The sequence below is a fragment of the Calliphora vicina genome, chromosome 2, assembly GCF_958450345.1.
Source record: "Calliphora vicina chromosome 2, idCalVici1.1, whole genome shotgun sequence".
Classification (NCBI taxonomy): domain Eukaryota; kingdom Metazoa; phylum Arthropoda; class Insecta; order Diptera; family Calliphoridae; genus Calliphora; species Calliphora vicina.
Genome location: NC_088781.1, coordinates 70,321,135 through 70,336,123, shown reverse-complemented (window position 1 = coordinate 70,336,123; position 14,989 = coordinate 70,321,135). Strand labels below are relative to the sequence as shown.

Sequence of the window (14,989 nt, the reverse complement as noted above, 5' to 3'; positions counted from 1 at the left end):
TTTTTTCACAAAAAAAATTGAAAAAACAAAAACAAACAAATTTTTTAAATATAAAAAAATTTAAAATAACAATCGAAAATTTTTTTTTACAAATAATGAAAAAAATTATTTCAATTATTTCTTAATTGAATCAAGTATTCATGTGCTTAAAAATAAAATTTTCTGATATTTTCTATTGAATTTTGAGTTTTGAATTTGACAATTTTGATATTTGAATATACAATTTTCGTAATTGAAAAAACAAAAAATAACAAAAATGTGTTTTCAATTACGAAAATTATCTATTCAATAATTTTTGTATTTGAAATTGAACCAATAACGAAAATTGTATATTCAATTGTCAAAATAATCAAATTCAAAACTCAAAATTCAATAGAAAATATCAAAAAATTTTGATTTTGAGCAAATGAATACTTGATTTAATTATGAAATAATTGAAACCAGTTCAATATGTGACAAATATTTGAATTGAAACGATTTAAGAAATAGTTTTTTCTGTGTATAAATTGCTGAATTAGATACAATTTTTGAAATAAAATATCTTCAGCGTAAACTAACAATTGTTATATTATTTCAGTTGTTATACCATCATCAGGTGGAAGGTATTTAAGATTCGGCAGGGCCGAATATATTATTCTTACTTGTTAATTCATTTCTAGTTCACATAATTTATAAAATAATTACATACTTATCTTCTGTTGTGTTTTCGATGAACTTAGTGTGCGGACTTGACCTAGTACATCTAAATAATTGATTGGATTTTTTGTTGTTATATATGTATGTATATAAAACAGAAATTTTAACACTTTTAATTTCTAAATAAAAACATTTTATTAAGATGGTATTATTTTGAACTTATAATGGATTTGAATTATTGTATACTGAATGAATATATTGTTATTACAAATTGGCTAATATTTTCTCAATACTTTTTCCCTTAGTTTCAGGTACAAATAGAATAATAAATACGGCTCCAACAAAACAGCAGCTGGCAAAAAAGAACATTAGACCGTACATTCCAAACAATTCCGACAAAACAGTCATGTACTACAATAAAACAATAGAAACACATTACAATAAATATTATATATACGAGGGTAGTTTTCATAAATTATAAATGACATCATCTATACGTACTTTTAGCAAAAAGAATGAAAATATCCACAATGTTAGCATGCAGATCATGGAACCAGCGTTTCTTATTTTTGGTGGCATAACTTCAGAGACGACGACAAATGGTAGAGTTAGAACACCCCAGCAAGCGATAAATATGGTGAATGAAAAACTAGCAACTGGTATCCACGAAACTGTTGACATATCGAATCCGATTGTATTGAGATACATGAACGTTGCCAGGCACAATAGGCCAATACCAGTACCAATGGCAGATATTGTTAATAGAATCTAAAAATACATTAACAGAATCAAAACAATACATATGGGCAAAAACACTATTCATTTAAAACCCACGAAGCCGAAATTTATTGTTCATTATTCCTTAAGTGTTTATGATTTTTACAAAATAGTCGTAGCTAATAACACTGTCCAACAGCATTTTTGGAACAGACTAGCGACCCTATAATTCTGAAAGGGCATGTTGAGTAGATCATTTTAAACTTATAGTCCAGCTGGTCTGAATTTTTTTTTACAGTGGGTAAAAGTTATAATTTTTTGATCGAAGGTAGCATTACACTAACTGAAAAAAAAGTTGTAAGTCTGCTTTTACACAGGGCAAGTTTTCTTGCGCAAGTCTAGAGTTTATAGGAGAGAGAGGCAAGAAGAAAGAAGAGGGGTACACACATGCTTGTACTGGCCAAAGTAAATTAATAAAGTAGCGACAGTACTACAACAAATACAACATTTACAAAAACCACAAGCAATTTTGTTTTTGGTTTAAGGTCTGAGCTGTCAAAGTTGCCTGTTGTTGTTTTTGCTTTTGGGCTTGTTGTATTTTTCGCCACAACAACCACAAGTGAATTGACAGTTCAGACCAAAGTAAAAAAAATAGTCAGCTGTTCTACTGAGTCTACTTCAGACGTCGGCAAAGAGCCACCTTAAGAGCTCTCTGGTTTTATTTTCTTTCACACGTACGTAATTGGCAAAAAAAATTAAACGAAATCATTCTTACAAACCTTTGTATCAGTGCACTGAAGTCTAGAGAGCGCTACTCAAAAAACGCAAAGTGGTGTTAGTGTGCAAATGCAATTTTACGCTCTGCCGATGTCTGGTCTACTTTATTAATTTACTTTGGTACTGGCAAGTCTCTTCAATTCTCTTTTGTTTTCTCATTTTCACTATGGCGTCTATTAGGTTTTGACATACAAAATTGAACACAGACTTGCTGTGTGTAAACAGTCGAGCAAGTTTAAAAGGGAATCGAAGAGACTTGCTTCAAGTAAACTTGCTGTGTGTAAAGCAGACTAAGTTAATGTCTGAGAGAATTCTTATTGTCAGAGTTATATCGTGGAATTTTATGGGGATCATTTTTATGGAAGATCTTAACCCTCTATCTCCTCTCTTTAGGGGTCAATTTGGCCAGTTTTTTGAGAAAATCAAAAAAGTCCTTTCAAAAAGGACATTTAAGGATTAAAATATTCTTCGAAATTTTTTGCCGTAAAATTTCAATGGGGTCACCAAAGATACAAAAGTTGTAAATAAAGCCCTTTACACTTAATTAGTAAAATTTCACGCCATAAGGGTCTCACATTTTTTAAAAATATTTCCAAAAATGCATACATATGTAAGTTATCTCTTATATTTAAAAATGCATACATATGTAAGTTATCTCTTATATTTAGGTTTATTTATTTTTTTTTTAATTCTGCTCGATCTCTTTTTGGGTTTTTAGATATGGCGGGCCTACGAAGGTTCGAAATTTTTTTTTTAAAATATCACCTTTATTTGCAATAAAATTTTGAATACAACAAAAATAATATGTTAACAGTTATCTCATCCCTATAAAAAATTACACGCATCCAAAGTTGGAACTTGAAAAAAATGGCCGTATTTTTTATGTTTTTTCCAAAACACATTTTGCATGGAATGTAAAAAAAAAATTTTAAATTTTTCAAAAGGGAGCAAGGTTTGTGGAGCTTCTGGTGAATAAATATAAGCTTTTTGTATAAGTAGTTGGTATTGTTGAAAACTTTATGACTTGAACTAGTTTAGTAAAGTGAAATAATTTTATGAATTTTTCGGACGTCACACAGTGGGGGATCTGAAAAAAATTTTAAATAAATTTCACATGGCTATAGAGGAGAAGTTAAAGTTTTGAATTTGGGCGTATAACAACAAGAGGGGCCGAGCCACAATGCCCAAAATTGGGTCACCTCGGGTATATCAAAAATTAAAAATGATGCCAAATTTTTGTTTGTGATCCGATTCGAAAAATTTATATATATATATATAAATCTTTGATTTTAGATAATTTAGTATTATCTTCTGGTACTCATAAACTGCAACGGTGTCATGTTTTAAATCGTATTTCTCGTGTATTTCTCCTTTATTTGTTCAAGAACTTCTACTGCATCCTTATGGTATTGGTTTCGACACTCATTCGTTGAATTTGAAAAGTTAGAATAACCATCATCATCAACAGTTCTGTCTTCATTCTCGGAATTACTTTTGTCTTCATCTGGAATAACTTCAACGCAAGGCTCATTACTATTCAAATTCGGTAATTCGTTCAACTTTCCGAGCTCTTTCCTGCATGATCCACAAATTTTAAATCGTTTTGACAGCGTAGGGAATTTTTTTAATAAGCCGTCGGAAATATTTCGCATATCTGATGATCTGTGCTTCATTTTGTTAAAGAGATTAAAACAAAAAGACGAATAAATTTCATTTTCAACCTTAGCCTTTTTAGAAGTCGTAGACATTTTGAATTTTGTAAGTATTTATGTAAATAACACACGTCTTAACTTTAACGCTGTTTCTAAAAAACTGATTTCCGTATGTCTTCAGAATGACAATAAATAGTTTTTTAAGATCATATAGGTAGTACGTTTTAATGAATGAGTCTAAAATCTTTTATTAGGGTCAAGAAGGGCTTACATACTAAAGTACCTAGTTTAACCAAATGTTACAAATAATAATAAAAATAAACCACCATATAAATAACCTAACTGTCAACTTCTACCTCTCCACCCACTTCTTAAAGTCAAATGTCATAAAATAATAAATAAACTGGTACTTCGGAGAAGGGCCATAAAATATTTCCACTTGATTCCAAAAATTTGTTTCTGGGGCACCTGATATTTTAACAATGAAAATCACGTGCGCTGAAAACTACCTCTAGGATTGACTAAAAAAGCCGCAAGATACAAAACTCAGACAAATTTTGGGGGTGGAAAATTAATAGCGGTCGGCCTCATATTGCACCCCTCCAGTGGCTATTATCGGTCAGTTGTTGTGGTTTCTATTTTTAAGGTTTTAGAAACACTTACACACAAATATGAAAAAAATAAATTTAAAAACATTTGTCTTGAGTTACAAAACATTTATTTTGATAGATATCCCACTAAGCGACCAAAAAGGTTTTAAAGGAAAAGACCTAAGCTTTCTTTTGAGAAAAAAAAATTAATAAAAAAAGAGTCCATTTTGGAAAAAAAAGTCAAAAAGGTTTTTGATTTTTCAAAAAAAAGTAAAAAATTGTATGTCTTGAGTTACAAAACATTTTTTTTATAGATATCCCACTCGCATCCCACTAAGCGACAAAAAGGGTGTTAAAGGAAAACACATAAGCTTTCTTCTGAGCAAAAAAAAATGGGTCCATTTTTTTAAAAAAAGTCAACAAAGTTTTTGATTTTGCAAAAAAAATCAAAAATTTTAAATCTTGAGTTACAAAATATTTTTTTTGATAGATATCCCACTCGCATCCCACTAAGCGACCATATAGGTCGCTTAGGAAAAGACCTAAGCTTTCTTAAAAAAAATAAAAAGGGCCCATTTTGAATAAAAAAGTCAAAAATATTTTTGATTTAAAAAAAAAATCAAAAATATTTTATTAAATTTTTTTAATTTTTTTTTCGAAAGATTGCATAAATAGCTATCTAAACTATTTGGGACACATTTTGCTAAGAACAATAGGTAATAAGTTATATGGATAAAAAAAAACACCTGTTTGGCCAAAATGTCAAATTTTGACCTCCTATAACTCAGAGAGTTCTTGACCGATCTTGGTTGGTTCACTTGACGTGAAATGCCCCATATATAAACGATTCATAAACAAAACTTTTATTGGATTTTAAACATTAAAATTTTGCAAAAAAATGAGCTTAGAAGTTACAGATTTATTTCCACTTTTTTTTCAAATCCCCCACTGTGCGTCATTTACCTAAGAAACTAAAAAATTGGTGGCATGTCACAGAGTCAATTGACTAATGTCCATGGCCATTATGACACCCCATTAAGTGACATTACTTCCATGGCCATTATGACACCCCATTAAGTGACATTACTTCCATGTCATTTCGGTAGTGTCATAATGTCCATTGACACTATAAGTGTGTTCGCTTACTCTCCAGTAAAGATTATCCAGTAACTTTAATTTAGAGCGTAAAAATACATTTTTTTACATTTTTTTTACATATTTTTCATGTTGATATTTTTTACTGAACAAAAAATATATAGTAAAAAATATCATGTTCTCTATCTACGAACTGTCACTTTTAACACTCTCTTGCTATCTCGTTACAAGTTTTTTAAAGTAAACGAACGGAATCCCGTAACTTCCAGTACAAAATTTTACAAATTATTACAAATTATCAGCTTATGTCACTTTGGTTATGACACTTTTGAAAGTTATAAAATTTTTGGAACACATCAAGATCCCAGTAACAGTTTAAATATATATTCATATATATGAGAAAGTTTCATGTAGCGAAGCCGCCTGCCACGTTCCATGGAGGAGAAAGACCCTAAGAGCGGTTGCAGGCCGCCAATACACTAAGATAAATATGACGATCTAAATTTAGAAAAAAATTCTTGAATGGAGATTGCAAACTTTTCAAGTTTTAATCTTAAATTATGGTCAGTAAGATTTACGTTCTCAAATTTAAAAATAATTTCTTGATTTCTAGAACGCATTCTAAAAATCAAGAACATAATCTTAATTTTAAGATTGCATTTTTGAATTTAAGAACATATTCTCAAAGTTTAGATTGTATTCTTGATTTTTTAGAAATTTGACAATAATGAAAGCTTGTTGTGTTATAAATTGCAAAACGCTGATCGAAGTAGACGTGTTTAAAAAAAGTGAACAAAATATTTAATTAATAATAGAAAATCAGAACTCAGATGAACTAGTTCTTATAAGTATATCTGTGAGTGAAGATTTCTTGACGCTGGCTGATGGACAATATCATCTGAGCAGAACGCCGAAAGAAAGGATATACTTTCATAATTGGCCGATATTTGCGAAGTTTTTCCCACTGAGAATGAACTTAAGGTAATTTCGTTATAGATTTTATTACAAAATTATTATTAAAGCTGCATCATTCAACAACAATAGCCTAGATACAAGCTCATCTCTTTTGGATGAAGAAGAAACTGCTGAAATGGGATATACTTGAAATATGAAATATACTTGAGCAGAGATAGCGCTGATTGGGAGGAAGTTTGTCATAAATGGAAACTCACATACAGTGTGCTCCAGAAAGATTTGGCAAAAATAGGAAGTCTTGAGTTACTACGAAGGTGGCCAAAAATTAGCCATTCAAGAGTGCCGGAATTGGTGAGAAAGTTGTTTTCGATTGCTAATTTCAGATTAAGTTATTTTCCCTTACAAATTTCAGATTAAAATTGACTTTCAAATTATGTACCCAGGAAAAGATCAATTTTGTTAATTCAAAACGAAGAAGTTTATGTTATTTGCAACGCAATCCTTAAAAGAGTTCGATAAACACTCCCAATCCTATGAAGTTGGTTCTTTACTTAGTAAAATTTATATTATTAAAATTTCTGATTTTGTTAGCCTTCCTTTTCATTTATATCCAATCAATAATGGAAGAACATATGTAAGACCAAAGTTGATATAATTTTAAGTATGTATTATAATATAATTGCGTTTTTTTAAATACATAAATATGTAAATATAATACATTAAATATAAATACAAATATAATACATTTATTTCGACATTCTAATTCAATTTGTTTAATATTAATTATTAAGATTACATTCTTAACAATTTAAGAATACAATCTTAAATTAAGATTTTTAACAAGACTATGTTCTTAAAACCCATCTCAAATCAAGAACTTCGTTAATATTACATTCTTAAATTTTGCAAAATGTATTCTTAATTTAAGATTGTAAATAAGAACACAATCCTAAATACGATCTTAAAATAAGCAATCGTAAAAAAATAAGATTTTATTCTTGAATTAAGAATTTTCACATTTAACAGACTATTAAGATTGAAATGCTTTGATTTTGGACGTAAAATCTTGATTTTAGCACGTTTTTTCCCTTAGTGTAAGAAAAACCTTTTTCTGTGAAACCAATTAGTTGCTCGCCATGCTACTGAGTGCAAAAAAACTTGTCTTTGCCAATAAAGTTTTTCTGCGTGGCGGCCTCTGACCGCTCTTAGGGAATTCCTTCTCCATAGAACGCGGCAGGCGGCTTCGCTAAATAAAGTCTTTCTTGTAAATAAATGTTTAAAAAATATTTTTTTGGGGGTGAAAGTTCTTTAATTTTTTATTGAGGTATCTTTTTATGTCAAACTCATTCCTAAATTCATATGTATTTATATTTTACATTATCCATTTATACTTCTTTACCTCTTTTACCTTTTTAAACTTTAAATTTGTGACGTCTGAACTCCACAAAATTCAGATAATAACTAAAACTCATAGCTATCGTCTTATTACTACTTTAAATTTACAACGGTAAATTCGATAGAAGTTAAATTAAAACATAAATAATTAAATTATATTTTAAATATCATGGACATTATGTCACTCCAAAAGTGTCATTATGTCCATGGACTTTATGACACATGGACATTATGACACTACCGAAATGACATAATGTCAATGGACACTGCACAGTCGGGCAGAATTGAAATTTTTTGGAAATAAATCTGGCATTTCTAAACGGCTGGTTCGATCGGGATAAAATTTGACGTCGCCGTAGCCAAGGAGTATTCGAGTTTAAGTTATTAAAATGGATCCTACAAATGCTATATTTGTATAAATTTTCTTAATATTTTATTCAACACAAGTAATTGGTTCTGAGTCAGTCACATTAAGAATATTTATACAAATTTTTTAGTATGCAAAAATCTACTATTTTTTAATATTTAAATTGAAAATCGTTTATTTTTGGATCCATAAGAGATATTGACCTGAAATCTTTTGTATATAATTTGAAATTTAGTTGTCTAACTAACAAAAAAAATTCGGTCCAAAATTACGCCCTATACTTTTAAAATAGCGGCCCAAATTTTAAAATTTCAATTAGAAGAGATAAATAGCACATGCAAGCTATAAGACCTAGCCGAGCGCTTTCCAAATATATAAAAATCTTTGAAATAGGATGGGAAACAAAAAAATAGCACGTGTTTAAAAATTGTATATAACGCCGCCCCTGTAGCATTTGTAGAATCCAATTTAATAACTTAAACTCGAATACTCCTTGGCTACGGAGTAAAAGAAAAAATTGCCCGCCATATCTAAAATACCAAAAAAAGATCGAACAGAATAAAAAAAATAAATAAATAAACCTAAATATCTCTTGAACTAAAAGAGATAACTTACCCTAAGAAGGGCAACCCGTGCCGACTTTCGATTTAGTTTTGAGGTGCATTTACGAGGGGAAAAAATTAATTTTTTTCAGTTTTTTTTTTAAATTTTGCTATTAAGTAATTACTTTTGCAATTTAATTTAAAAGAATCGAAATGTGTACGTAATTGTCGTTCTAATGAGATATAAAAGACAAAAATTGGTTAAAAAATGTTAAAGTTATTAAAAAGTCGCCAGGCCATTAACGTGTCTCAGACCACTAGAACAAGAAATGTAGGAACAAAATTAACATATTTTGAGAAATATTAAAACAAAAGTTTATTCTTACTTAAAATATATCCATATTTACTTATATATGAGTTTTTATCTTTATAGGATACAGTTAACCTATTCGCAGGTGTAACCAAAAAAAATATTTTTTTTAACGGCAGTTTCAAAACTCCAATTTCACTCCAATTTTAAGTAAGAATAAACTTTTGTTTTAATATTTCTCAAAAAAACGACAATTACGTACACATTTCGATTCTTTTAAATTAAATTGCAAAAGTAATTACTTAATAGCTAAATTTTTTAAAAAACTGACAAAAAATGCATTTTTTCCCCTTGTAAATGCATTTCAAAACTAAATCGAAAGTCGGCACGGGTTGCCCTTCTTAGAACAAGCTAAAAAAATTAATTTTAAGGGATAGTGTGCATATATTTTTTAGATATCCTTAAAATATTTTTAAAAAATGTGGGGTATGCTATGCTAATTAAGCGAAAAGTGCTTTATTTACAACTTTTGTATCTTTGGTGACCCCACTGAAATTTTACGGCAAAAAATTTGGTAGAATATTTTAATCCTTAAATGTCCTTTTTGACCCCATAAAATTCCACAATATAACTCTGACAATAAGAATTCTTTCAGACATTAACTTAGTTAGTATAATGCTACCTCAAAAAATTAAAACTTTGACCCACTGTAAAAAAAATTCAGACCAGCTGGACTATAAGGTTATTCTACAAAAATTATCTACTCTACATGCGCTTTCAGAATTATAGGGTTGCTATTCTGTTCCAATCAAAAAGTCTCAATTTGTTGGACAGTGTAATTGCAAAATTTCAGAATCCAAGGTCTATCTATATATTTATTACTTATTAAAAGAATTACACTGTGCTAGTTGAAAAAACTGTCAAGCGGGGTACCCGGTGGGTTAAACTAATTCGAGTACGCTGAGTTCAGTGGTGTTAACCATTTTTTTTAGGTTAGCTCTTATTTTCGACATATTCCGTTATAAATACGTACATATATACATAGTTTAAATTATAAATTTATTGAAAAACAATCACCTTTCTACCAGCACGTTCAACCAATAATGTCGACATATATGAACCGAGCAATTGTATGGCACCAACTATAATCGCTGACATATTAGGCGTCAGATTTGAGCCAGACTCTTGGAAAATCGTTGCAGTATAGTTGAGCATTGCAAAGCAGCCACAAAACTGATTAATGGCCATCAACGCGATTCCAATAATGAATGCTTTTCGAGCTTTCGGCTCAACTGGAAAAAATTGTTTAACTTTAAATTGGATAATTATGCAATAATGTACAAAAACTTACCAAAGTCCTTGAGGCCAATGCTAATATTTTTTGAGTTAGGATTTGCCAGTGTATTGCTTTCCATTAGTTTTTCAAACTCGATTTTAACCGCTTGAGGCATTTCTTTACCAGAATATTTGCAGTTGCGAAAATAGCATAATGACTTTTCAGCTTCCTAATAAAAATGTAACATAAATTCAGAATTGATGACAGACTAACATGATTGAGGATTAATGTCATAAATAATTGATTCCATTATGTACCTTGATATTGTTTTTATTAATTAAATATTGAGGACTTTCTGGAAGGAAAATGAAAGTTATCAAAAATGTCAATGGTAGCGATGAAAGGATCCATGCAACAAGGTCGTAAGAGAAATAATTGCCCAAAATAAATGCAAACAGGATTCCAATATTACATGATAAGACCATAAAAGTACCCAATTTACCGCGAACCCTGTGAATAATAGACATTATGATATGAAGTATGTAGATATTTGTACATCGTCGTCTTGCCTCCAAAAACTCCGATGTGTAATTTAATTAGACAGCCTTATTTATTATCTATTCATTTAATAAACTATTCCCACAAAGTATCAGAAAGGATTCCGATTTCTGGTTCTCCTTAAAAGATCTTAAAACATAGGACTTTTCGCAGGCAAAACTACAAAATGTAATGTAGGCAAATTATTTGCCTACATTACATTGGAATTTCGAAGAGTGCGGGTCAGGAAATATAATATTTGTTCACTTCCAAACTTCAGAGCCAATTCGGCGGCAATGGTAAATATTATCCGATCGGACTTAAAATGGTATGCTTGCATTTTTATGTATGTATATCAATTGTCACAGTAATCCATCCCACACTTCTCGAAATTCGTCTCTCCAATGTCATACCTGTCTTCAGATAGTTCGGTTGTATAGACTGGAATAATTGCGAATGATCCACCACCAGCAAATCCACCCAAAAATCTGGATATAGATAAATGAAGTGGATTTTGTGCCAAGGGTATAATCCACCATCCTAGCTATTAAATAAAAGTATTTTTTATGTTAAAAATAATTGAACAAAAATTTTTTTTTGTAAAGTTCTTGTCTATATGCATGGTAGAACCAACCAGGTACAATTATTAGGGAGAGTTTTCAATATTTATCCCTACAACGTCAAATAACGCATTTACTCTCATCACTATTTATTTTGTTTTGCACGTTATATTAAAACCAAAGAATAATAACAAGTGAAACGCTGTCAAAAAAAACCTAAGTCGGTTGTCAAAAAAAACCTTACTATATGAATGTATTGGTAACATATTGTCTATATGTATTGGTGATTAAACCACGTGAGGAGTGTGGTGAAAGTACTTTCACCACACTCCTCAAACACACAGGCATAGATAATTATACATAGAGACGAGACACTCCGTCAAACAAAAATACAACAAATCATATGTCTGATACAACAACAAAATACATTGACTAGCATGCATTTTGTTGTTGCCAGAGATAGGTTTTAACATAGACTTAGTGTCTCGCGTCACTTTTTATGACACATTATTTCATGTGTCAAAGAAGAAGAAGAAGAGATAGGTTTTTGACAACAGACTTAGGTTTTTGACAATTACGTCTCGTCTCTATGTTACCCTATGCACACAGGGTTGTAAAAAAGAGACCTTAAAAATTATAACAAAATTTGATTACAATTAAATTTAAAAAATCGAACAGTTCTCAAATTATTTATTTTATATTTGACCTGTAAAAGTTTTATAAATAGATTTTTCTTGCAAACTTATTTGAATTTTGTATTAATTTTCAATACGAAATTTTACAAATGTGTTTTTTCAGTTTTAATTTCAACACCCAAAAATTGAATGTCAAAAAATATATTTTTCATTCGTGCAAAATAAGCATGTTTCGGTTAATTTAATGGTTTAAATGTGTAGAAAAAAATTAAAAAATTTTATGTGATTGTGAAAGTGTATGTTAGAAGTGCAATTTTGTTATTCTTTGATTAAAACTAACACATATTTATTTGGAAAAAATTTAATTTGAATTGAATATTTCACGAAAAAAGTAAATACACAAAAATTTGTTTAATTTATTTATTTTTGTCTTAGACATTTCGTTTTGTTTTTTTCTAATTTTCTTTTGTTTGACGTTATAGGGAATGTATAATTGAGAACGTACTTTCTAATAATTTTGCTGGTTCTGCTATGGTCTATATGGGTTTAATTTCTGATTTATCATTTGAATTTTTAAAACAAGTAAGAGTGCTATATTCGGCTATGCCGAATCTTATATACCCTTCACCTTTGTTGTGGATGCATTATTATTTTTTATAATTAGTATATATGTATGTACATTGCCCACTTTCAGCGTACAGCATCCTAAATTTATCAAGAACACAAAAAACAACAACAACGCCAAACGAAACAAAACACCAAAAGAAAAATCAAAATACGCAAGGCAATGAAACCAACACACATCCAAACATACGTTTAATTGTATAAAAAACAACAACAACGCCAAAAGAAACAAAATACGCAAAGCATGCACATTCAAACATACGATTTGTTGATTTTTTGTCAAAAAAAACCAACACACAACCAAACAAACGTTTAGTTGTATAAAAAACAACAACAACGCCAAAAGAAACAAAACACAAAAAAAACAAAATACGCAAAGCATGTACATCCAAAAACATACGTTTTGTTGATTTTTTGTCAAAAAAACCAACACACAACCAAACAAACGTTTAGTTGTATAAAAAACAACAACAACGCCAAAAGAAACAAAAAACAAAAAAAAACCAAATACACAAAGCTTGCACACCCAAGCATACGTTTTGTTGTTTTTTTGTCAAAGCATGCAATACATTGTGTTTTTTGATGAAATTTTCAGAGGTTGTCTCGGATTTTTGCTCATATCTCCGTTATTTATGGACGGATTTTGCTGATTTTAAATAGCAAAATTCTCGAAAGTATGTCTGACAGAATTGTTGAAGATTTGGATCCCGGAGATATCTGGGGCCTTCAGAAAATTGATTTCAACAGACAGACAGACAGACAGACGGACAGACAGACAGACAGACGGACATGGCTTAATCGACTCCGCTATCTATAAGGATCCAGAATATATATACTTTATAGGGTCGGAAATGAAAAATGTAGAAATTACAAACGGAATGACAAACTTATATATACCCTTCTCACGAAGCTGAAGGGTATAATAACAATATCATGATGTAATAAGTAAGGTGAGAGCGTTTCGACAACAAACACAATATTTCTTGCTGACAAGTGCATAGGTTTTGTCAAAATTGAATTTGTCAAATAAAAAATAAACAAATTTTATTTTGGCATCTTTTAGATTTTTAATGGTATGTTTATTTTTATACCCTTCACCATGAGTGGCAAGGGTATATATAAGTTTGTCATTCCGTTTGTAATTTCTACATTTTTCATTTGCGACCCAATAAAGTACATATATTCTGTCCGTCTGTCCGTCTGTGTGTTGAAATCAACTTTCCAAATCCCCTAAATAACTTACAAACATGATTGATACATCAAAATCTCCGGAATTCTTCCGTCTCGGTTGCTATTTAAAATCGAGAAAATTGGTCCACAAATGGCCGAGATATAAGCAAAAAACCCATGTATTTTGTTAGTGCTTCATGAAATCATGTACATATACATATAATAGCATAATAAAAAGAAAACAAAAGTTTAGTTGTGTGTATATTAAGGTGGACCTTATTTTCCAAAAACGAAGGGCAGTTTTGTGTGAGGTTAGGATAAAAAAAAATCTGAAAAAAATTTGAGCTCGATCGGTTAAAAATTGGCGTGCCGCACGAGGGTCAAAGTTCGTGAGAACGAAATTATGGGTAAATGGATAGAAAAAGGTGCATAACTACTCAGGAGTCACCCGTAGGTAGGTAAAATGTATGAGCAACCCCAATTATTTTCGTACCCCCAATATTTTTCTAGAACAAACATACCCCCTATCACCAACCGTTCAGGGGGTCCCTATACAAAACAACTGAATGTTCACGAAAATTTTCCAATATAAAAAAAAAATATATACAATTACTATTACAATAAAATAAATTAGTTTATTGATGTTATTTATGAATAATTATGTTATGCTATATTAAATTTCTTTTTTCAAAACTCGGATATTTTTTGCGATAATCACCGACAACTTGAATCAAATATTGCTTTTCCTCTTCGTTCCTGCACAATATTTTATTGTAGTCCTCCATCATTTTCACGCTTCTTTCAGCGGTGTCGTTTACTACGTGAATTTTTTCAACAATTTTTAGTGCTTGCTGATAATCTTCGCGCTGTGGCCACGTTTCCGGCGGATATCGTATAAATTCATGCGGCAAGTTGAAGCGTAGAAAAAAGTTTATAGTTTTTACAGTTACGAAAGCGCTCAAGTCATTCGACAAAAATTGCTCAGTTACTTCTGCAAAATTAACCGCAATTCATCATCTTCATCCCAATCATCATCTTCTTCTCCAGTTTCTTCTCCAGTTTCTTCATCAGTTTCTTCATATTTTTCAAGTTGAACTTCCTTGTCTTTTTCTTCAAGGATTTCTTTTCCATCATATATGCACATAATTGCCAACATTTTACGTGTTATGTCACACGAAACATCTGAATCAA

At 30.3% G+C, this 14,989-nt stretch overlaps 1 protein-coding gene across 1 annotated transcript in view; it reads right to left on the bottom strand.

The window, feature by feature from the left end:
* Window positions 1–806: 806 nt before the first annotated feature.
* LOC135951476 (facilitated trehalose transporter Tret1) overlaps window positions 807–14,989 on the bottom strand; it is a 51,570-nt gene continuing 37,387 nt past the window's right edge. Inside the window, exons 3-8 of the mRNA XM_065501132.1 lie at window positions 11,223–11,353; window positions 10,590–10,782; window positions 10,348–10,501; window positions 10,074–10,288; window positions 1,138–1,404; window positions 807–1,047 (exon numbers count right to left, since the gene is read on the bottom strand). Of these exons, the coding sequence (XP_065357204.1) occupies window positions 901–1,047; window positions 1,138–1,404; window positions 10,074–10,288; window positions 10,348–10,501; window positions 10,590–10,782; window positions 11,223–11,353 (1,107 nt within the window). The 3' untranslated portion in view covers window positions 807–900. The remainder of the gene's footprint in view (window positions 1,048–1,137; window positions 1,405–10,073; window positions 10,289–10,347; window positions 10,502–10,589; window positions 10,783–11,222; window positions 11,354–14,989) is intronic.